Raw genomic sequence first — 24,438 nt, forward strand, 5'->3', positions numbered from 1 at the left:
AATGTTATCATTTTCAGTCTCATATACATGGAGATATTATGCATTTGACTGGTAGAAGTTAACCTAGCAACGCTTCTCGGCAGTATCAAACAACATTATTTTTTTTTCAACTGAACCTCATAAAGTGAAAAATCAATATGCAATATAGAAAATAATTTGTCAAAAGGAAAATTGCGTTATTAATTCTCCATATCTGAAGTTAACAGACTGTCTAGTTATGTCTCTATTACTTTTGGTTCCAGTTTTCCTGTCGACAGAATTCATTTACTTTATCTACGAATTTATACAGATCATTTGAATGCAAGCATCAATTCTGCCTTGCTTCAATTTAGAAACAATACACGCATTCTTAGTATAAATTGACAGAGTGTTCATCCATTGGTTGTTTTATAATCAGGTGCATATGTATGTTTCTTTTCTGACCATTAAAAAAATCTTCGTTTTTTTCCTCGTTATAATCGACACTTACATTTTTAGAGAATCACTGAATGTTATCAAGATTTGAGCACCTGTTTCATTTGTTCGTTGTATGTTGTCATAGAGTTATGAAACATGTCCCAGTTACAATTCGTATTTACTACAAGAATTAATACGTATAACGTACAAAGGTAGCATGTTTTTACGTACATTATCATATTGAATAGTTTCAATATCGTAACATCATTACTATCGATTTGCTTACAATTGTGTCCGTTCATTACGGTATATTATTAAAATTTGACACATAAAACTGTCCGCTTACATGACTTACTGTTATTGTCACTTGTATTACATGTTAAACTGCTTTAAAGTATATTTTCGCCATTAAATCATAATTTGTTTTTTACATTGTTTAATTACGAAATCGCTGATAATTGGGTTATGAAGTACTTATCTTAACATATCAGTTGACTCTTGATATTAACAAAAACCACAATGATAATGAAAAAATAACTAGTATGAGCCATTATAGGATTATGTCATACTGGAGCATTCTGAGAAGAAGGTCACAAAGGGCCTCTCAATTTTATTGTTAGTTAATGCTGACGTGTTTTTTTCATGTGATGCTCCTATTTAAATTTTGCCTCATATGAATACAGAAAAGTCATAGAGAAAGGGAGCAAAGGTGGTTGCCGTACGAAAACAGATTTTCCAATAATGCGTTCCCCAAGCGTTATTAGTATATTATCAATACAAAAGTGAAGCATCTTGACTTGTCTTTAAAACAGAATTTTCTTAATTGTCAAAGTTTGATATATCCTTTCCAAAAACCAGTTAATGTGTATATGTATCTCAGTTGTTCTTTTATATGAAACTCAGATGATGAGTTTATTTACAGCCACTGGGTCAATGCGACTGCTGGTGGGTTTTTTCTCCCCGAGGGTATCACCAACCCAGTAGTCAGCACTTTTGTGTTGAAATGAATTATCACTATATGATCATTGTTATAAATTAACTGTATACAAAACTTTGAAATACTAAGTATTTTTTACCACAGGAATAGATTTCCTAAGCTGTATCTGGCAAAATTCTAGGAATTTTGTGTCCTCAACGTCCTCAACTTCGTACTTTATTTGGCCTTTTTAACTTTTTGATTCGAGCGTCACTGGTGAGTCTTTTGTAGACGAAAGTAATATAACAAAAATCCCGAAATCTAAAAAAAATTCAAATCGGAAAGTCTCGTACCAAATTGCAAAATCAAAAACTGAAACACATCAAACGAATGGAAAACAACTGTCATCTTCTCTGCCTTGGTACAGGCATTTCCTTATGTCTGGCGTAAAAAAATTTAATCCTGGTATTTATAATGAGGTTGTCTGGAATAGCTCTTTAAATATTTTTTAAAATATCAATGCAAAAGATTTAAAAAAATAATCGAGCAGAATTAACTTTTTTAGTAATATCTATCATTTAAAAAAAGTACAAACAGCTGATATGTATAGAAATGTATAAAATAATATTTTACAGAGAATATTTAACGAATTTCGATAATAAAAACAATAATTACCAATAATTGATAATAGACTCTGGTTTCAAATTGTTTTGTCTTACTTTTCAATCATTTGATTTAAAACTACCGCTCTGAATATGAGACAACCCTTGTAAGGAAAATTTGATAAAACTTAATACCAGTAAAGATCAACCAAAATCTCTTTTGTTTATATACTGCATAGAAAAAGTAATATATACCTGTAAAACTAAAATAATAATAACAGACAGAGACGTTAAAAGGAAAGAGATACATTAAACTTAAAACTTGGTACTGGACGTCACCATCCAGACAATTATTTTTTTAAATCTTACCACTTTACTGTATTTAACATTTAAAGACGATAACAATAAATTATAACCTACTAATCAAATAACTTAGGCACATAAAAAGTAAAACCCATACACACCACATATGTATTAAAACAATAAAAAGATCCAACAGCGTGCTAAATGACCAATGCAATGGCAAATAAACTATGCCTGTTAGCAACTAAAAAAAAAACCCAGATATTAGTTTTGTTTGATTTTTTTCCTGTCTAAGTAATCACCAATATACATATGAATTGGTCCCAACACCGCTACAATTAGGGAGCAGATACCAATGGGACAATCAAAAGCAATGCATCTAGCAAGCCTAAACAAAATTAATGTAAAACATAACTATTTGCTGTTTATTAAATGTGTTAAAATTTCTTACAGATGAATCGATTAAACCTAAGCTTCAATTAAGTGGACAGATTTTAGTGCAGAACAATAACACCCTATTCAGATTTCGGTGCTCTGCAAACGATTCACCACTGAAATACCATGCTGAGTTTCTCATGGATTCAATGACTTTGAACACTTTAAGAGTTCACGATAAAAAATGTTACGACAGGTATGGAAAATGTACAAAAATGCGATGTAAATGTGGCCTTGCAGAAAACACATTCATATGGACCACCAATCGTTCAGCTGATGTCAATTTTCAGGAAAAGAATGCAGAAGTGATATGTTTAATGAAGTTTAAGCTTTCAAATGGACATATACTCGATGCCTTTACAGGAGTAATATTCAACGGTAGTGGTAACTATTTGTTTTGTTTATTTCCAAAGCAGTCTCGCACATTTTATAAATGTAACGGTTGCACATCAAAGTTCGGGAAAACTCTCATAAGTCCAAATATGAGACAGAAAAAAGAGATTGAAAATGATACGATATTAAAGTTAACTCAGATGCGTCCATTTTGAAATGAGTCGGGTTGAACTTTGCTAATGACATGGGATAACACGAATGAATATATTGTTGTCTAAAAGTACGATGCCCTCTGTATTGTAGTAAACAAGCTTGTACTAAAATGAACTATCATTGATACTGCATTTTTGGTAAAACTGATATTGATAATGCGCTAAAATAGTTCAAACTACAAGATTTTATTTTCAATGTTTATATAACATTAGCCTGATTATGCACAATATTTTAAAATTTGGATTTTCACGTCTATCAATTTTGGTCGAAATACCAACTGATATGGCCTTTTGTCTGTTTTTATCTGAGTGCCAATATTGAATCTTGTGTAGATGAGTTGCATTTGGCGTTAGACATACATTTTATAAGCATGACATCTTTGTAATTTTACACTGATGAACTTATTTCAAAATGATTGCAAAGGACAAGATATTCTGCATTTTCTGCAATCAAAGACTGATTACTACGGCTAACACTTTTTAACCTCTTTTTACACCGAAATTAATGGTCATATTATGTACATGTATCTCCTTGACACAATAACTTATATTTACACTTATTAGGATTTTCCAACAAATATAAATATATTTGGGTAATATTATAAATGTTCAATCTACTACAAAGCATATACGGTACTCTTCTATCTATCATATACATGTTTTAGTCGTAAGAAATAATGATCTAAGATTGTGAAAAAGATTTGTCTAGGGGCATCTGAAACAGTTTCTCGTTATATTGACAATTTATAATTTTAAAATATTGTGTAGGCCTCGGCGAGTTAGTCAATTATCCCTGCAATGTTATCGGCGACTTTTTTCTTGTATATATATATATATATATAGCTTAGAAAAGGTACCTTAACATATTATAAAATTGCTTTTGATAATAAAAACATGAGTATGATAAATACCTCTCTCATTTTATTTGGTTCATGATCCAATCTAAAAACATATCAGGTTAGTTTTATTGTGTTTTTTTTTAAACTTCTTTACTGTTTAATTTAAAGTCTCGCAGCAATGCAGAGCTAGACATGCCGGTACTGTGTACACACTCGTGTATTGTTTAAGACCGTATGTTGACCTCTTGATATTTTGTTTCGGTTGGTGGACTACTTGTTTCATTGACATACACCCAAAACAATTCACGTTTTAGTTTTGTTTTAAGAATTTCACATTTATTCTTATAATCAAACTGTTATTTGGGTAAATGATTACAGTTAAAGAAAACTTAGCAATAATTTTTAAAAAATCAATCAATCACAAATGAATGAATTTACATCATGCAGACATGTTACCTATCAAATTGCAAAAATATACCGAAATTACAATTTTAAACAAGTCACTTATACTATTTATAAACTGGTTAGTAAATGATCAGAACTACAACATAATGTTGTGAAAACCTTAAAGTATAGCTGTGATGATTTTTGTACAGATTTAAATATTTAAATTTAAAAGAATAACAGTGTGTAATACATTTATGGAAAAACTGGCCATACCTGTCTTAGCAATGTACTTTTATATTGACATATTTTCTTCTCGCAATTACCAATATTTCATCAGTTTTTTTTGTAAAAGTTTCTGTCAAAATCAGAATATATTCCTTATAGCGTAATTTTGTTAATAATTAACTAGCGCGTCGGGCATAGTGAAAGGCGATTTGGTGCCACGATATCAGTAGCATGAGTTCGAATCCCGGCTAGGGAAGAACAAAAAAAAAACTGTTTTCGCAAATTTACAGATCTAACATTGTTGGGCTGTTGTTTATAGATGAATTATATATACAGAATGTATTTCCAGCCTTGTATCACCATCACTGCTGGTGATCCGATGAATAAAATCTGTTGTAGAGTCGTCACTGGTTCAGACGTACTTATAATATAATTATTTCTGTGACTGTATCTTACATAAATTTGTAGGATCCTTTACAATAGATAATTCAGGTGATCTGAAACAATTCCATCCTCATGCCTTATATATCATGTACTGTGTTACGACGCTCTAGATAAAAACTGACCAGGAAAGGTAACACCCGGCCACCGAAAGCTTTATTATTATAGAGCCTAGGTGGTCGAGTGGTCTAGCGCGTCGGGCATAATGCAAGGCGATTTGGTGCCACGATATCAGTAGCATGAGTTCGAATCACGGCTAGGGAAGAACAAAAAAAATTTGTTTTCGCAAATTTACAGATCTAACATTGTTGGGCTGTTGTTTATAGATGAATTATATATACAGAATGTATTTTCAGCCTTGTATCACCATCACTGCTGGTGATCCGATGGATAAAATCTGTTGTAGAGTCGTCACTGGTTCAGACGTACTTATAATATAATTATTTCTGTGACTGTATCTTACATTAATTTGTAGGATCCTTTACAATAGATAATTCAGGTGATCTGAAACAATTCCATCCTCATGCCTTATATATCATGTACTGTGTTACGACGCTCTAGATAAAAACTGACCAGGAAAGGTATAACCCGGCCACCGAAAGCTTTATTATTATAGAGCCTAGGTGGTCGAGTGGTCTAGTGCGTCGGGCATAATGCAAGGCGATTTGGTGCCACGATATCTCAGAAGCATGAGTTCGAATCCCGGCCAGGGAAGAACACAAAAAATTTGCGGAAGCAAATTTACAGATCTAACATTGTTGGGCTGTTGTTTAGACGAATTAGAGATATATATATATATATATAAAGTGCCTAGAAAATCAACCTAACAATGTTAGAGTAGATTTGATTTTTTACATCCTCCCCAAGCGGGGCTGGAACCTGTACTTTTCACTTCATACTTCTACGGCAACACCGCCTAGCATTGCGCAGACGCCTTATCCCCTCCTCTAACTATAGCTGATAAAAATCAGCTTTGGTTTCGGGAGGTGTTACCTTCTCATTAAACAAGGACATCTAGACGCAATACACAAAGTATTTTAAGTGTATAGAAATGATCATCTACTCATCTCTTTAGTATAATTACAGGATGTTGTTCTATTTTTAGAAGCATACAATCACTGTAAATTTATATATATGTATGTCTGCCTATGTGTAGTGACAACTGCAAATTATACCTTGTCCATCGGATTTCTTATGATTAAGAAGAACCAGTAACCTAACAATGTAAGAGTAGATTTGATTCTTAACTTCCTCCATAAGCGGGGCTGGAACCTGTACTTTTCACTTCCAAAAACTTGGAAAGTGACGTTTTTGGGGAATTCGATAGCTTAACGTTGCTCCAAGAGTTGACTCCCTTGAAACTGTATCGGATGCCCATAAAATAATTTATTATATCTATTGACCAAACTATAGCGAGAATCGTGTAGCTAGTTCTTTTAGTTAATGAAAGATATATTAAGTAAACAAATGGTACGTTTCCAAGAAGTTGGTAAAACGCTTTGTCGTTTCACACAATGAAAAACAAACGGTCTAGGGAATTATCAATCATTGTTCTGAAGTATTGAGTTCGACAATTGCATCCCATGATGTTATGATTCTTCATATAAAGGTTTCGAAAAAATTAGAATAACTGCCAATCTTTATATGATTTTAGAATATAAAGTGTCAATAATAGTAGGATATAGTATGATATGACTATATGGCAAAACACGTGTTCCATGAATAACATAACCAGGTACACACAAAACCGTGTGAATTTTGAAGCAAAAAACTCTTCAACAATTTAACGTTGATTGTTTCTTTTTAAGTTTTCCTTCAAATAAACCTGACTTTGTCAATTGATTTAATATTGGTTTTATTAATGAACAAAATGGTTAGGAACACCAACATACAACATACAGTTTAAATAAAAGTGAGAGCAAGCTTGTTATTGTTAGTACATTCACAAATAAAATAAAACTCGTCTTATTTACACATATGGATAAAGGAATTGATATGGACTCTGAAATGTTTATTACTTTGAATTGTATGTGAAATTCTGTTTTTTTCTTTTTTCTAGACTTTGTTCCATCACCAAATATTACACAATATGCTGATATCCGTAAAGGTACCCTTAAAGAAGGTGGATTGAAAATATTGCCCAGTGGAGACGTAGAACTGATACTGAAAGAAGATAATCATACGGAATCAGGTAAGTGACATTTATTTTTTAATTTACAATTGCAGTTAAATATGTGTAAATTTACCAAGAAAGCAGAATTCATACAAAACCTTCCCGAAAAAAGAGCAGTTTGAGAAGTCAAAACTGTCCACTGAATTTAAATGTTATCATATTTACACTTTCAGATTTATTGATGATTTCGTGACATTGATATCCCACATTTGAGTCGTGTTAAAATCTCGTTAAATGATAGAGGGTTGTCGCTCACAAGGGAGCTGTTAAACAAAGGGTTCCAACTGATCGATTTGAAGTTATCCCATCGAAAATGTACGGACGCAAAACGAGTTGGTTTCCTGCTATTTAATAGTCATTTTACAGATAACGAGGTATATGTACATGATGTAATAACCAAAGTCCCGTCCCCTATTCCTCGAATCATCCAATTAAATTTACAACCGAGTTTGTATTTATACGAGGACCACCATGGGAGCCATATTTGGTGCATGATCTGCTGACCCTTCCGTAGCACCTGAGATTAACCCCGTTTTTGGTGGAGTTCATGAGTCTCAGTCTTTAGTTTTCTATGCTGTTTTTTGAAAACTGTTGTTTGTCTTTTGGTCGTTTGTGTTTTTTGCCATGAAGGGAAGGGAAGGGTTAACAGTTTGCTAAAATAGTGGTACCCACAGAAAAAAAATTACAGATTTCATCCCTTTTATGTTTTTTCATATATTCGATAAATAAAACCTTAATTTTTCAGCGGTACCTTTCCTGCAGTATGTAGCAATCTTAGCAGTATCCATAATCGTTGTGGTATTGACGATATCACTAGCAATTTACTACTTAGTGAGAAAATGTGGTAAGTTACAAGAAGGCATTCTAATATTTAACAAATGTAATAAACAAGGAGCTTTACATTTTAAACACATTACCATAATCTGACCTATTTTCACAATGACAATGATAAACAGACTTGATAACTTTAAGTTTCAGTAAATCAAATTTACAATTTTAGAAAATAATATCACTTGATTATGACTATTAGTAATTGCAATAAAAATAAACTGATTTCCGTGTAAATACTAAATGTAGACAAAATCTAGATCAGTAAAGGCCATGTAAATGAGTTACTATCTTGCCAGATTGTCAAAAAATCTATTTCAAACTGTACCAAGTCAGAAAAAAGTGATTATGTAAAAGTCCAAAGACGCATTCGTTCTATCAGAGTTCATCAAAAAAGTAGCAAAACATTTTTTTTTGTATTTGGAGTTGTGATGCCCCCGTTCAAGTCTATACCATACAATTACGTTGTCTAGGAGTAAAGAAAATATACTTAACAATATTGTGGTGTAAATTTACAAATTTTTAGTATAGGTACAGAGAGAGGGAGAGGGAGAAAATACCAAGGGGTAATCAAGAATCAGAAGTAAATAAATACACAATGGGAAGAAATAATAACGACTATCATATTTTCCCTTCTTCGATCTATATTCTGGTTCATCACAGCGCTTCAACTTTGGCCTTTATTTGGCCTTTAAACTTTTGATTTGAGAGTCACTGATTGGTCTTTTGTACATGATGTGCGTCTGGCCTACAAAATTATAAGCCTGGTATTTTTGACAAAGTATTATAGTGTTTAGATCGATCTGTCAATTCAGAAGGAAGCAAACACATTTATATATAAATAACACATGAATATCTACCGGACAGATACTGTCACTACAGCTATAGTTCTGGTAATTAAAATCAGAAATACACATATTCGTTAATTCTAATTGGAACACCGACTATAATTCTTTGTCAGGGCAGTCAATATAGTTATGGTGTCTCAAATGATACTCTTTTTTATTTTGTCGCATTAATTAGTCAAAGAAGTATCTCTAAAATCAATTCCGAAAAAAACCCAAAATAAGCCTGAGCGAAAAATATTAAAATATAGAAATTGGACTTTTATAGCTGACTATGCGGTATGGGCTTTGCTCGTTGTTGAAGGCCGTACGGTGACCTATAGTTGTGTCATTTGGTTTCTTGTGAAGAGTTGTCTCATTGGCAATCATAACACATCTTCTTTTTTATATGTGGATGATTTTATATTCTAGATTACTAGACTACATGCTATGAAACCTTACTGGCACCTTTTTCTATAATTTTGAGATCACTGTAAACAGGTTTATAGTTTATTTGATGGTGAGAATCAGAGCATTGTGTGTTTTAGATTAGGAAATGTAGTAGGGTTCGAGCTACTATTTGAAAATGGTATGGATAAGGGTTGGGTTTTAGGGCTAGTTAGGTATTTCTCCATATAGGTTGGAACCCATAAGGATAAATAATTCCCAACATTATATTGTTAACATAAACGTTGTGAAAAATACGATAATTTTGACTAAAACTTATCTTACTAGTATTCTGTTTTAAGGAAGCATGCAGTCTTTAAAATTTTCTATCACTTATAGGAGAATGATAACGACGTTATATAGCTTGTGACGTCACGTGTGATACGTTTGACTTTTGCAAAAAATAGTCTAAATTAAGCAACTGCAATAGTACATGTAAATTTAAGGACATGCGGTATGATAGGAAAAACAACGATACTGTTACCAACCGGAGACCAAGTGACGTGGATTTAACTATAAGTAATTCAACAGCCTTCAAAAAAATATACCTTATAATCAGATATATAAGGTCCCAAAATTATTAAATATTAGCAAACTAACGGCCTGATTTATATCAAAACAATATACAAAAAAAAAAAAAAAAAAAAAAAAAAACGAAAGAAAACAACCATTGAAAATCACTGAATAACAGGCTCCTGTCTTGGGACAGACACACGTAATGTGTCAGTTTAACTGTGCATAAGAGCGCTCAAATCCCTCCTAACCTGAGACAATGGAGTCACATCACAACAGGAGAGCCTAGATGTAGTGGATAGCGCATCGGACTACAAACACAAAGGTTCCTGGTTCGATCCCCGTTTCGGGGAGAAAATTTCAGGGACTGAATTTTCGGGACGATAATTGGCTGACCCGTGTAAAAAGAGATCAATATCTCTTGCACGTAAAAGACACCCTTGTAGATTTCAAAAAAGAGTAGGCTAATGCCGCTACAAGGCAGCACTCGCAACAGCAAAGTGGAAAGGCATTAATATAAGTTGTAATAACTTGTTTCCCAATCCACTATAAATAAATATGTTTAAACTAACATCACAACAAGCATTGTAAGAACAAATTGTTAACACTAGATGTAAATGGTTTGACTCATCAGATAAGCACGCAGAATAAAACACAAATATTATAAAGACACAAGACACAAGGTATCGGCCTAAGTGTACCCAAAGTAACTACAAGCTAGTTTAAAGCCATATACAAAAAACATATGAATAATGTTCTCCTAATCTAAAGTATCAATCAGTTGTATCCGACGGATTTATTGTTCAGACGTAATAAACGGCCTGCAAAGACATGCATTGTGCAATACCAAAGTATAATTCTTATATGACGTTATTCAAACGCTTTGAGTACACACCCGTGGTAAAATGTAAAATATTGTATGTCATCTCATTTGCAACGTCATGATTTGTTTGGGCTGTTCCCATCATAATCCGTCGTAGGCTTTTTACGAATGAGTTACCCAAGATCAATTGGTGTAAATGACGTCACATTAAACAATGAGTTAGAATAAAAGCATTCTACGGGAAATTGCACGAAAGTGAAAATGAAAGTCATCTTAACGCGGAAACATAAACATATAATCATAAATAAATTATTGAGTATCCATTTTCATTTAAATCAGAAGTAAGATATTCCTTTAACTTCGTCTGAACCTGATTAAGTATTTTTGGTAAATCTTTTTAGCATGTAACTTATTCAGTGTTTGTCATTTACGTTAATAGTAAAAGTGTGATTAATTACGGGACTAGAAAATATTTATATTCATTTAGAAAGGTTGCTCTTAGTTAACACAGCTGTTTCACAAGCCACGCCTATTTTGAGGTGATATATAATATTCATAGATATTTTGTTTCGTTTAAGTAATGGTTCTAAGATATGATCTCTGTGTTTCATCTCATGGAGACATAACTTGGGTATGTTACCAGTATAGAAACACAAGGTAGCGGCTAACATTCAATTCTGAGGAGGACCCAAAGTTAAATAGGGCTTTTAAATGTTGAAAATATGCCGCACAGTCATACATTTTGACCTTTGAATAAAATAGTAGCGCATATCAACTTTCCGTTCTAGGATATATTTTTTTTACGAAACTTAATAGTTAAAGTGGCACAGTTGTAGCCGCAAAGGGAGTTCCTATGGGCAATTGCATTGTCTATATTTACAGAATTTTAACCTTAGAGCGCTTCGATCCAAAAGAATTGTCGTATTTGTTCTATAAGAATTATAAAAGATTCATGGGGGCTTGAATTTATAATAATTTTACCATGGGTTAGCCTTTTATGCCAATATTGTTCCCTTGGCTATCTCTTGAGGTAGGTAAATATTTAGCCAACCCTTGGTTAAATTAGTATACATTCAAACCCTAGAGATAATTTCTTTAGTATATAGTTTGGACAAGATCTAAACCACAAATTTTCATAACTGTATAGCAACACATATTAAGTTATGTTTTAATTCATGAAGACAAAATAAAGTTTAGTAACGGTAAAACAATATACATAGATCTTACTAGGGTAATAAATTAATAACCTTTAAGTATAAGTTTTTTGAAAGGATAAAAGCGTTAATATGGATCGTATCTTAATCTACGGGCTCTATAAACAGATTCCCCGTAAAGTTTACGTAAATAATAATGGTACAGCTAAACCTTCAAACAAAGCGGTTGTATCTTTAAATAATTTAATGTTGTTAGGTAAAACGTCTTCTGATTGGCTGAAAGGTTTTTGTCTATCATATCATAGACATAAGTTTGTCATGTGACCGTAAGGTCATCAACTTTTTTGCTTGCTTAACTCATAAGAAATGGAATTTAGAATTAAATTATAAGGAATGACTGTTATATTTTGTGGTTTATTCAGTGTGCTCCATATTGATGATGTTATTGTTTTATAGACAGAAAAAGATATTGCTGTCAAGCGTTAAAGATTTTAATAACAGATATAAAAATAATCTGAAAACGGAATCTGACTTATTGATGTAGCTGTTCTACAAAGGTAACGTTCACTGAAACATAAAATGTCACTACAAACACGGACATAGGCAACAGTTTAAAAAATATAGACACACCTTGCACAGGACAAAAAGAAAAATCAACGTACAGAATAGGAAAATCAACAATAGGGAACGACATTTATTTCTTCATGATTAATAATCTAAACATACAAATCAGCGATTAATAGATTATTTAGCTTTGTTTCTCAATAAATTGTTTCATACTCATCTCACTTCAAGACTGTGCCTACCTATGGGATATGGATGAAACCATAAAAAGTCCATAATTTCCAGATGGACGTTACCCTCCCACCATGTTTTGAGCCACATATCCTAGATATAAAACCCAATAAAAAAGTGCTAAAATGCAATACTTATACACTGGATTTAAACATTGATGTTAAGCACTTATAATGGTCGTATAGGGTACTTGACAATTGAAATCCTCAAAAGGGTAGAGCTTGTTTCATAGACAATGCCTGTGGCATAATAAAAAATGACCTAATTCATAATTTTTACCTTTCATGAACAACACAGCAGATACCACCTATGAAGAATTCAATGTCCAACAATCTGAGTGGGTTCAATAATTAATCGGGTTCGTTGTTTTCAAACAAAGTCAATGAAAAATAGGTTTTGGCATAATATATAGTATCTGCTTAATATACTGGAAACTGATGTTATCATTGTACAGTAAGATGTCTGTTATTTAAAGTTTGAATGACGAAACCAGTGTGAAGAACAACACTGATTCCCTCAACAAATATATACCGAAAATTATTTCATCGAAATTCTGGACCTTTTGGTCGTCAAAATATGTTGAGGTTTTTTGCGACTAATACTTCAGTAGAATGTCGGTATTTCAATAGATGCTTATCGTTTACCACTCTAACTGACTTGGTTTGTACTGATATGAAACAGAACTCATTCATAATCATACTCTTCTCATAGATAAAAAGAGAAATCATCTTGCAAATCTATTTTATTTCACTTTCAGGGATATCATTGATGTTCTGTCACCCAATAACCCTTATTTTATGAGTGCTTTAATCTAATATATCCCAGAAATTTGAGATTAAAACAAAGTAGAAGGTCTGCTTCATAAGTTGATCTATTCCTCGATATTGATTGAAACAAATGGACGACTTCAAACAAGAATGTTTGACAAACATGATGAATGAAATTTTCCAATTGTCAACTTCCCATTTCTCAGCAGTAGCATACTTTCTGTTTCATCGTTTAATAACGTCGATATATCTCATTTAGTTTGTTACACTCGTACTATACAGGCTTGGTAATAGGGGTGTTCTTCTTACACAAATACGATCCCAAAAGAGTTATGAGGAAAAACGACTGACATCGACCCAAGTCAGGAGCGTGTTTTGTGCCATTATACCACTGTACCAGGTAATTGGGAAGGACGCCTTCAAACATGTTTAACCACCCTACATTCTCTATGTGTATATCCCAATGTCAAGAGCCTGTAGTTCAGGGTTTGTCGTTGGTTGATTTCTGTCCTATTTGTTTTTCATACATTGTTTTGTTATGAATTAGGCCGTAAGTTTTCTCAGTTGAATTGTTTTATATTTCTGATGACAGGGACTTTAATAGCAGACTATACGGTACGGGGTTGAAGGTTGAATGTTGTATGGTTGCCTATATTTGCTTACATCCACTTCATTTTAACTTTGATGGATAGTTGTCTCATTGTAAATCATACCAAATCTCCTTATTTTTTTTTAACTACATACGTCACCAGCACGAATTGGTTGACCAAGACGATGTGTCGGTATCAACTCACTAAAGACGCAATGTTTTCTCCCCGGTATTCCATCTTTAGATACCAATATAGTCAAATGATCGATATGTCTTATTCCCGAATGTGACATGTTTACATAATTCACATGGCGGGTAATGCATGCATAGCAGGAGACGCTTATCCTGTCGACTCACCTTGCCTCGCCCCTTTTCGAGTTCATACGATTGCCTCCTTTTTTTACCTAAATTTGTGATTCTTCTACGACTCATTCGATTTGAACATCGGTTAACTACTGTCGGTTTGATTAAAAGGTGGAAACGTAAAATCATTAGAGACATTACAATCGGGAAGCAAACTAAAATAAATGTACAGATTTCAGCGTTGTAAATCTTATTGTCATAGTCGATGTGGACATACATTCAAAACCACTTACGATTGTGCCAGAATATTGATGGTATTAAAATAAATATTTATAAAATCTTAGGATTGGCAACGTGTTATGGTTCACTAAATTATGACACTTTCATTATTTTAGGAAAGTATAAGAAGGAAGGCCATGCCAGATTCAAAAAATATTTAAAGGAACATGTTGAACTTCACATTATACCAGGTAAATCTAATATTCTACACAATTACTATAAAATTAACACTTGAATTAAAAATAGGACGATGCAATACCAAATACAGTGTTTTGGTTTTTATCATTTCACGTACTTTATATCCAAAATCTTGAGTCATTAATTCAGCCAAGCATTTACTATCAAAATCACATTTTGTATGGGGAAAGAGGTAATTGTCGTTAAAAATGTCTATGCTTTTTTATTCAATCTATGAGAATAATGAATGAAAATACAAATTGAGTATATGAATTTGAAGGATTTAAAAAAAATTACCAAGCACAAATGGTCAATTTTTGACTTATATGTCTATGGAAAATTCATAATCAGGCATTGTTTAAGGAAATGTAAAATTAAAATGGTTCAGAGCTTTCACTCAAATTGCAGTCATATACAGATTGGAGTCTTAATATTGTCCTTTCGTAAAAGAGAAGTGAACGACACCAAAGGAACGTTCACACGTATCAGTCGAAGACAAACTGACAATGCAATTGGAAAAACACTTAAAACGATCAAAAGACAAACAACAGTATACAAAACACATCATAGATACTCAAAACATTGCGAGTAATCTAAGGTTTTCCGGAAGGGTAAGCAGATCCTGATCCACGTTTGATACCCGTCGTGTTACTCATGTAAGTGCACACTCGGTGATTAGTTGAATTATGTTGGTCACGTTCGAGTAAAAGAGGACGTGATTGGAATTACGACAAATGGAACTTATCCGTTTTCATCTGTGAAACAGATATTCCATAACGGCCTATATATTTTAGTTTAAATTAATTTATCAAGGAAAGGGTTTGTATGATACTGTGTGTTCGCTGATATTTGGTATCGTTTATACTGTAGGGGTAATTTTAATTGTTGCAGGCCATACGGTGACATATAGTTGTAAACTTCTATGTCATTTGATGTGTTGTGAAGAGTTGTTTCATTGGCAATGATACAACATCTTCTTATTTTTATATAGGTACAGTGCAAACACTACAAACAAGTAACAGCCTAAAATGGCAAGAATTAGTACTCGACTGTACTGATTCTAACTATACTATTCAGCACAAGTCTGAATTTTACTGAAAATTGTTTGACTCAAATCTTATCTATACTCGACTGTACTGATCAGTACTCGACTTTGGATCATACTTACAAGTCTAAACTAGTACTCGACTAGTCTCAATCAGTCATAACCCATTTTTCTATGCATTCATTTCACGTGAAATCAATAACCAACTTGGAAGATTTTTAAAACTAGTTTATATTTTTTCAAGGAATGGGGTTGCATAATACTGTGTGTTATAGGAATTTTGGAATCGTTTATTCCTAATATTTCTAAACAAAAATCATAATCTTCCATAAAGCACAGAAAATACGGCACGGAAATCTTATTTGATATCGATCATTACAGACTGCAAAGTACCATAGGTTTCAAGATAAACTCACAATTTATCTGTAATGGTTGCGACAACTTTTTTTATATGGCCTGCTATTAACGTAATTATATTATAGATTAAAATTGTATATTGCAGTATTCAGAATAACTTTCTATGTAGATAGACCGTGAGAAATGTCTTTTGTTGAAGACATAATGCAGCCCTAGATTTGTCTTTTTTTAATTTTTTTTCGTTCGTTTGATGTCTCATTAACACGTACGCCACTACTCATTTAATTCCGAGATATTATTACTATGGTAATTCTTACTATCTCTATCTATTATAGTGAGAAGATAATAACCAAATGTCAGATTTGCTTGTACTGCTTTAAATTCCTCTTTATATATAGGACGTACACTTTGAAATTTATCAAAACTTGTCATTCAGAGGCAACAACTCCAAAATAGGTTGCCAGATTTTTTTCTGAAATTTCCGAAAACTATAGACGTTCACATAAATAAAATGTATCAGTTTTACTCTGTTGGATTTGCTCTAAAAGAGGGGCGAAGGATACCAAAGAGACATTCAATATTTTTCTCGCTGTGTTGAAGACCTATTGGTGGCCTTCGGCTGTTTTCTGTCGGTTAAAGTTGTTGTCTCTTTGGCACATTCCCCATTTCCATTCTCAATTTTATTTGTTAGTCGAAAATAGATTGACAGCGACATGGCTAAAAAAGACAAGAGTGCACACGCTGAAATACCTGGCCTACTATACTGACCATTGATTTTATGATGATAGTCCTAAGTATAAAGTTTTACTACAAGTATCACAATAACATTTATGATTCAAGAAAATGAGGTCAATGTCAGATAAACCAAATCGAAAATACATGTACACCTTTGATACAATCATTTTATACACAAAATATAGATGACCTATTGCGCATAGTATAAAAGAAACAGACAAAAGCATGGAAATTCGATATTGACCAATGAACCATGAAAATGAAGGCAAGGTCAGACTAACCCTGCCTTACAGACATATACACCCTACATGCATTCAATACACCAAATACAGTTGACCTATTGCTTAAAATTTAAGAAAATAGACCAAAACACAAAAACTTAACATTGGGCAATGAACCATGAAAAAGAGATCAAGGTCAAATAAAACCTGTCAGACTGACATGTACATCGTAAAATATTTCCATACCTCAAATATAGTTGACCTATTGCATTCAGTATTAGAAAAACAGACCAAAACACAAACACTTATCTTTGACCACTGAAACATGAAAATAAGGCCAAGGTCAGATGGCATCGGCCAGACAGACATGTTTGCACCTGTCCTAAGTCAGGAATCTGATGTTCAGTAGTTGTCGTTTGTTGATGTGGTTCATAAGTATTTCTCGTATCTCGTTTTTTTTATAGATTAGACCGTTCGTTTTCCCGTTTGAATGGTTTTACACTTGTCATTTTTGGGGCCCTTTATAGCTTGCTGTGCGGCGTGAGCCAAGGCTCCGTGTTGAAGACCGTACTTTGACCTATAATGGTTTACTTTTATAAATTGTGACTTGGATGGAGAGTTGTCTCATTGGCACTCATACCACATCTTCTATAACTATGTACACCTTACAATCATTACATACACCAAATATAGCAGACCTATTGGTTAAAGTATCTGAGATATGGATTTAACCACGAAATTTAACCTTGTTCACTGATCCATAAAATGAGGTCGAGGTCAAGTGAAAAATGTCTGACAAGCCTGCGGACCTTGCAAGGTACGCAAATAACAACTATAGTTGTCATATTACTCATAATAAGAGAGAAATTAACATTACAAAAAAGCTTAACTTTTTTCAAGTAGTCACTGAACTATGAATATGAGATCAAGAACAATGGACATATGACAGACGGAAACTTCAAATCAGAAGGCACCAATAAAATAAGTATGAAGCATCCAGGTTTTCTACCTTTTGAAATGTTTAGCTTTTAAGAAATTAATTAACGCGGCCGCCGGAGCACTGTCCCTATATCGAACTTTCTGCGGCAGAAGTCGCAGGCTCGACAAAATAGGACAAACAACAGTACACATAACACAACAAAGAAAACAAAGACAGAGCAACATTAACCCTACCGAATCTGGGGGTGATCTCAGGTTCTCGGGAAGAGTAAGCAGATCCTGCTCCACACTTTTCGCCCGTCGTGTTGTTCATGTTAGTACAAACCCGGTAATAGGTCTACTTCGGTAGGTCTACTTCGAGGAAACGGGGACGGGATTGTAAATACGACATTTGGAACATATACCATCTGTGAAACTGATATTTCACTACGATCAACCAACTCATGATGGCGTCCGTAAAATTTACGGAGGGATGATTTCAACTTCACCACTTGGAACTCTTGGTTTAATAGCTTTCTTGTGAGCAGCAGCCCTCTATCAAGGAAATCATGACAGGAAATACAAGCGCTGGAATATCGTATCAACTGTGAGATATATACTCGGCATGATACTTGATATGTTCTTCTCATATATTTTATGATGGTATGATACTTAACCCCTAACGGGAGAGATTGTCCTTTATTTTCATATGATGAAGACATAATCTTTAATCGGCTTAATTGTGGTCTGGAGCTGGCATGTCAGTAACTGCTATTAGTCCTTTGTTAATTTATGTTTTATTGTCATTTTGCTTAGTTTGATTTTTTACCTATTCTGGACTCGGACTTCTTTTTACCTGAGTTTCACTGTGCGTATCGCTGTGTGTTTGTTTAGAGGTATAGAGGGAGGGTTGAGATCTCATAAAACATGGTTAACCCCGATGCATTTTTGCGCCTGTCCTGTCAGGAGCCTCTGGCCTTTGTTAGTCTTGCATGTTTTTATAGAAAAAATTTGATTGAAAATATCTTCCTTATATTTTAGTGTTTTAGATAATGGCATATTTTCTAAGGAATTTTTTAAAGTTTGAATTCTGAATACAGGTAATGAAAAGGCTATATGTTTTTTAATCTTAGTTCATTTATATGTTTTGGAGTTAAGTGTGACGGCCATTTTCACTGAACTAGTACACATTTTGTTTAGGGGCCAGCTGAAGCCTGCCTCAAGGGTGCGGGATTTTCTCGCTGTGTTGATGACCCATCGGTGGCCTTCGGCTGTTTACTACTCTTTGGTCGGGTTGTTGTCTCTTTGACACATTCCCCATTTCCACTCTCAGTTTGATCCGTATGGAGGCGCTGCTGAACTGTTACTACATACAAAGGGAATGTTTACTATTGGGAAGCTGAAGTCATCTCTTTTGTCGTAACGTTTTGTTTTCAACCGACCCTCATTGTCAACTTTTAGATGTAGGTAAAGATATAACTGCTTTAATTTTTTTAAGCCAAAATCAGCGCTCTATCTCTATATTCTATTTAAAGCGATAGTTGCGATCTCTGTTGATAAATCAAATCCCTGGACAAATTCTGAAATTAATACCATAAGAATCATATTGGTAAAGCTTGGAAACATTTGGCGCAGTAGTTACAAAGGAGAAGATTCGTTAAAATGTTTACGACGACGGAAGGACGGACAGTCGGACGACGAGGGGCGGACGACAAATATTATTGCAAAAGTGTACATGGCCTTTTAGTCCAGGTGAAGTATTGAATGTTTTGGACCCTATGATAAACTAAAGAAAAGCCCTTTTGATACTGATTCATTTCTATTATTATTTTCCAGGATTTGAAGAAACCGGTATTTGCAATGAATGTGGAGATAGAACAAATTTTGCCATATGTTATGAACATAAAATTGTCCTTTGTAAAAAGCATACAGGGACACATGACAGCATATGTAAAGACACTAAAAAGGCTAAACAAATTGAAAAACTTAATAAATGTTCCATTTGTGAGGAAAAGATTGCCACACTCGTTTGTATGGAGTGTAGGAAATTTGTCTGTGGTTCGTGCCGAGTTTGTGATTGTTCAAACGCGAAAGGAAGTTACAGTCCAGATGTATTAATCAATAACCAAACAGTAACTACATACACACAGGCTTCCACTAATGAGGACAAAGTGTCAGATACAGTTGTTAATTCATAATATAGGAATATTCTAGACAGAACGTCAATTGTTGATAACCAGTAATGCTGCACAAATTTGACGTTGACTTTATGAAGAATTTCTTCAAATGATTTCATAAGCTGCTATTGATATTTTTACCTATTATGTCTGTTTATTTTGTTCACACATCGTTGTCAAGAATCTAAACCAAATAAAAACACATAAAACTGAATTAAAAGTTAAACTCCTTAATCATTATGAAAAATCATATAAACATAAATTTGAGAAAATAGATATTAGCAGTAAACTTCTATTATATAAAACATTAAAACAAAGTAATAAAAAAGAAACATATCTTATTCTGATATATTTGAAAATAGACGTAATATCACTAAATTAAGATTAAGTGATCATAATTTATTAATAGAAAAAGGGAGACACCTAAAAATCCCTAGGGAAAACCGGTTGTGTCAGTCCTGCATTACAACTGAGAATGAAAAACATTTTCTTTTGTATTGCAACAACAACAACAACAAATACTTTACTAGAGTCTCACCTCTTTAAAACATTTGATATAAAACACAATATGATATTAACAGATCAATTTATAAAAGAGCCACTCTAAAAGGAGTTATAAGAGACATTTATATTACATATATAACATATATCAATATATCTTAGCATAAAACACAATAATATTAAAAACAATTAAACAAAAAACAAAAAACATTCACTACTGTAACAACAGCCCATGAAAAGGCCGTGAAATGTCTGTGAAATATCACAGGGCCGTGAAAACCCCGTGAAAATACTCCGTGACTTTTGTAAAAAAAATATTTCTAAAGGCCGTGAAAAATATTTGATGTTAGAAAAAGGCCGTGAAATTTCAATATCCCGTGAAAAGGCCGTGATAACTTGTTCTTTCGTGCTTAATAAAAAATATCACGGCCTTTTCACTGGTTGTTGAAACCAGTGAAAAGGCCGTGATATTTTTTCATGTCAATTTTTTCTTATCCTAATTCAGATTTAAAACATCCCATGTGATTATTGTAATATGGTCTAATCATTTCCACTCACATTTTTCTAAATATCATATAAACTTTTCATTATAAATATATGTCTGTTTAAATATTATTATATGCAATACTACTGTACAGGACTGACTTTTAGATTGAACCATTCATTGTTATAATTAATGACTTTGTGCCAATAAATATTTTGTATTCAAAGAAAATTATTTTGCTTCTCGTCTGAACATTATTATAAACAATGTAAACATTAATTTTAATTGGAACCGAAACATGTAAAAACGAGAACTTCCCGGAATATCAGACCGTATCCGGATTCGTGTTTCTTTTAGAGTAATTGTAACATTTCCGCACTTAGGTTGGAAATTTGAAAGACGCCGAAGGTCGATTAATATTTACTTTATAGATGCAAGACGAGTGACAGCAAGTTTGAGTAAAGTTAAGTTAATATGAGGAAGGCGCTACCTTGAATGCCAGCTTACCAAAACTATGTCCTACATATTGATTGATTGTTGGTTTGCTTAACGCCCAGTGGCAAATATTTCATGCATGTTCAGGACGAATGTCCTACATATAGTTTTTGTCTAAAATAAAATAATAAGTTTAGATGGAAAATGTTTAGGGAAAGATCATTGAACTTCAAAAGGCAGAAGGAGGTATGGTATTTTTTTTTTGGTGTGTCGCAGGAAGCATCAAAGCAAAAATTTAAAATAGCCTTCCTGGACGTTATAATTATTTGGACTAGTATTTTTCTTTAAAAATTGATGACAAAAATACTCTGTTCAAGCAGAGGACAAACAAAAATATTCTGAATCCAGATTTTCCCCATACCTTCTAGTGTTTATATTTTGACTAAGTAATTTTGATTGATAGCATTGAAGTGCTTCACGTGTAAAAAATCTGACTCAAACAAAAAACCATACCCCCCTTTGAAGCTAAATGGTTGCTCCCTTATTGTTTTCTGCTGAAAATGAATTTATTGGTGATTTATATAAATGACAATGCTTACATTCATTATCTTGTGCATTTTCATATCCATTTTTCTTTCTTTGCAAATTTTATAAAATTTAAAACAATAAGACATTTGTTTAATTTCAAAACTATGAATACTGTACAGTTATACAATCCATAACTTTATTAAATTAATTTTTTGTTGATTTTCATGAAAAGGTGGAGGATTTGGAATATCTTTTTCATCAATATCTAAAAGTTGTAGCGTTTTTTTTTATTTAGTATTGCAAACAACGCTTTCTGTTTGTTGAATTATTTTTACTTTCTAAATTAGCTGGTTGTTCATATTGTATTCCCAGTTTCCTGCATCTCATATAAGAGGATCATTCTGATTGTTAAAAGAAGAGTTTGAATTTACAGTTAGCCTGCTTAGAATAATGTTTTGATCAGGTTTTTTATTTTCATCTAAGCATATAAGGAACCATAAATAGGATTGTTAAGTTGATAATCTAAAGATTCATCTATTTTCTAGGATGCTATTTAAAATTTGAGGGGAGAACACTGCTCAGCAGTATAAATGTATTCCTGATCATCTTCTTTTTGTGGGTTTCTACATCAATTTCATGTACTAATTCAGAGTCGGTTTTATGTCATTTCTTGCATAATTTGTTTTATTAGCTTACTTTTCAAGTTTTTATACGACGGCAATATAAAATTGAGAATCGAAATGGGGAATATGTCAAAAATTTGCTTTCGAGTAATGCTATCATGTCGCTGTTGCTGTCCGAAGACACATTTGGTTTCCGGACAATAACTTTAGTTTAAGTAAATGGATCTGTATGACAATGTATGAAATTGTACCAGAAGGTTCAATACACAAAAGGAATGTTAGAATTGATTTTGGGGGTTATGGTACCAACAGTTTAGGAGTCAGTGGTCAAAAACAACATTTTTGGGTTGTTTTTTTTCCATAATTTTTGGGATTTTTCTCCAAAAATTTACCATTTTTACATTGAATATTTCTCATTTATATATAAATGCAACAAATACTGATATGGGAGGTGATACACACGAAACAGTGTGTGTAATTCATTTTATCGGTAATTTGTGCATTTTTCCTTTGATGTGTATACTCCTTGTCCTTGATAATGTTGACGTCATTATCAGTGGACTGGTCATGATAAAGAAAATATACTGGGTTAGTTCGCAATTGACATGCACAAGTGCACCGCAAAAGGATCTTCTTTCCCTTTAATTCACAAAATTGCACGTGATTTTTTTCACAGAAACGCACACGTTATTTCATGAATGAAACACTTGTCATTGTTTGAAACTTTCACAGTAATCAGCTGGTAATAAAACGTTAGTTTAGCCTTTTTGAACGATTCACTGATTGTGTGAAAATTTGAACAGAAAATGTACGATAAACCTGATAAAATTGCGGAATTATTGATAGCTTTCCTTACTATTCACAAGGACATATCACTAACATATCGTCCATGCTATTCCGATTTGAGTTTTTATTCCTACATAGTCTGGCATGGCTGGTGCTGTTCCAAGTTGTCTTCTTTTGCTGCATGTTTCTTGAGAAGTATTTGTTTGACCTGGTCAGTCACTATAAAGTGTTACAATTCATATTAAGACGCAACACATAAATAGTGACCAAAAAGGTACCGCTTTCACATGCATGACATGAGAGAATCTAGAAAAAAAATTAAATGTACACATTTTCAACATTTTTGTGGGACTATCATATAAAATTAAGGAGATATGTAGTTGGAGACTGCTGCTGAATAGAAATGTATGGGCTCACCTGATACCTGTTTTCAAATCAGTCCATATTAAAGTTTGAAGGGTCCAAAATTAAAATATGTTTGATTTCAACTGACATAAAATTTTTGGTGTTTTTTATATGCTAAATCTACATCTGTGGTTGTATCAGGCTGTGCTTGGCGAAGCATTTTATTGCTGTTTTGTTTGTACTTTATTTTATTTTGGTCATGAAAATTAACTTGTAGTTGTGAAGTTGCTAACATTTTTAAAAGATGATAATTAGATAACTTCGCATGGTGACGACACTGATGTTTTCGTAGATTTACTTTTTCCCAGGAATGCTTCATCTGTTGATACATGTATATTCTCACTGTGAACGATTTGTGTCTCAAAAAAAACTTGTAAGATTTCTGCAGTTATTTTTGTTGAATACATACATACACATAGGGTGAAAATTGGGTACTTGGTGCAATTTGGGTACTGTGACGAT

General features: G+C 33.1%; 1 protein-coding gene across 1 annotated transcript; it reads left to right on the top strand.

Moving 5' to 3' along the window:
- Window positions 1-2,676: 2,676 nt before the first annotated feature.
- LOC127700794 (uncharacterized) lies at window positions 2,677-21,652 on the top strand. Its single transcript, XM_052204447.1, has 5 exons — window positions 2,677-3,036; window positions 7,149-7,280; window positions 8,008-8,106; window positions 14,701-14,775; window positions 19,874-21,652. Exons 1-5 carry the CDS (start codon window positions 2,793-2,795, stop codon window positions 20,233-20,235), a joined length of 912 nt encoding a protein of 303 aa, XP_052060407.1. The 5' UTR covers window positions 2,677-2,792; the 3' UTR covers window positions 20,236-21,652.
- Window positions 21,653-24,438: the final 2,786 nt, after the last annotated feature.

The sequence above is a fragment of the Mytilus californianus genome, unplaced genomic scaffold, assembly GCF_021869535.1.
Source record: "Mytilus californianus isolate M0D057914Y unplaced genomic scaffold, xbMytCali1.0.p SCAF_5, whole genome shotgun sequence".
NCBI lineage: Eukaryota > Metazoa > Mollusca > Bivalvia > Mytilida > Mytilidae > Mytilus > Mytilus californianus.

Excerpts from the sequence above, each read along its gene's own strand:
- LOC127700794 (XM_052204447.1), top strand. The coding sequence starts at position 2,793 with ATGGATTCAATGACTTTGAACACTTTAAGAGTTCACGATAAAAAATGT. Across the intron at positions 7,281-8,007 it reads AGATAATCATACGGAATCAG|CGGTACCTTTCCTGCAGTAT; the intron begins GTAAGTGACATT and ends TTAATTTTTCAG. Across the intron at positions 8,107-14,700 it reads CTACTTAGTGAGAAAATGTG|GAAAGTATAAGAAGGAAGGC; the intron begins GTAAGTTACAAG and ends TCATTATTTTAG.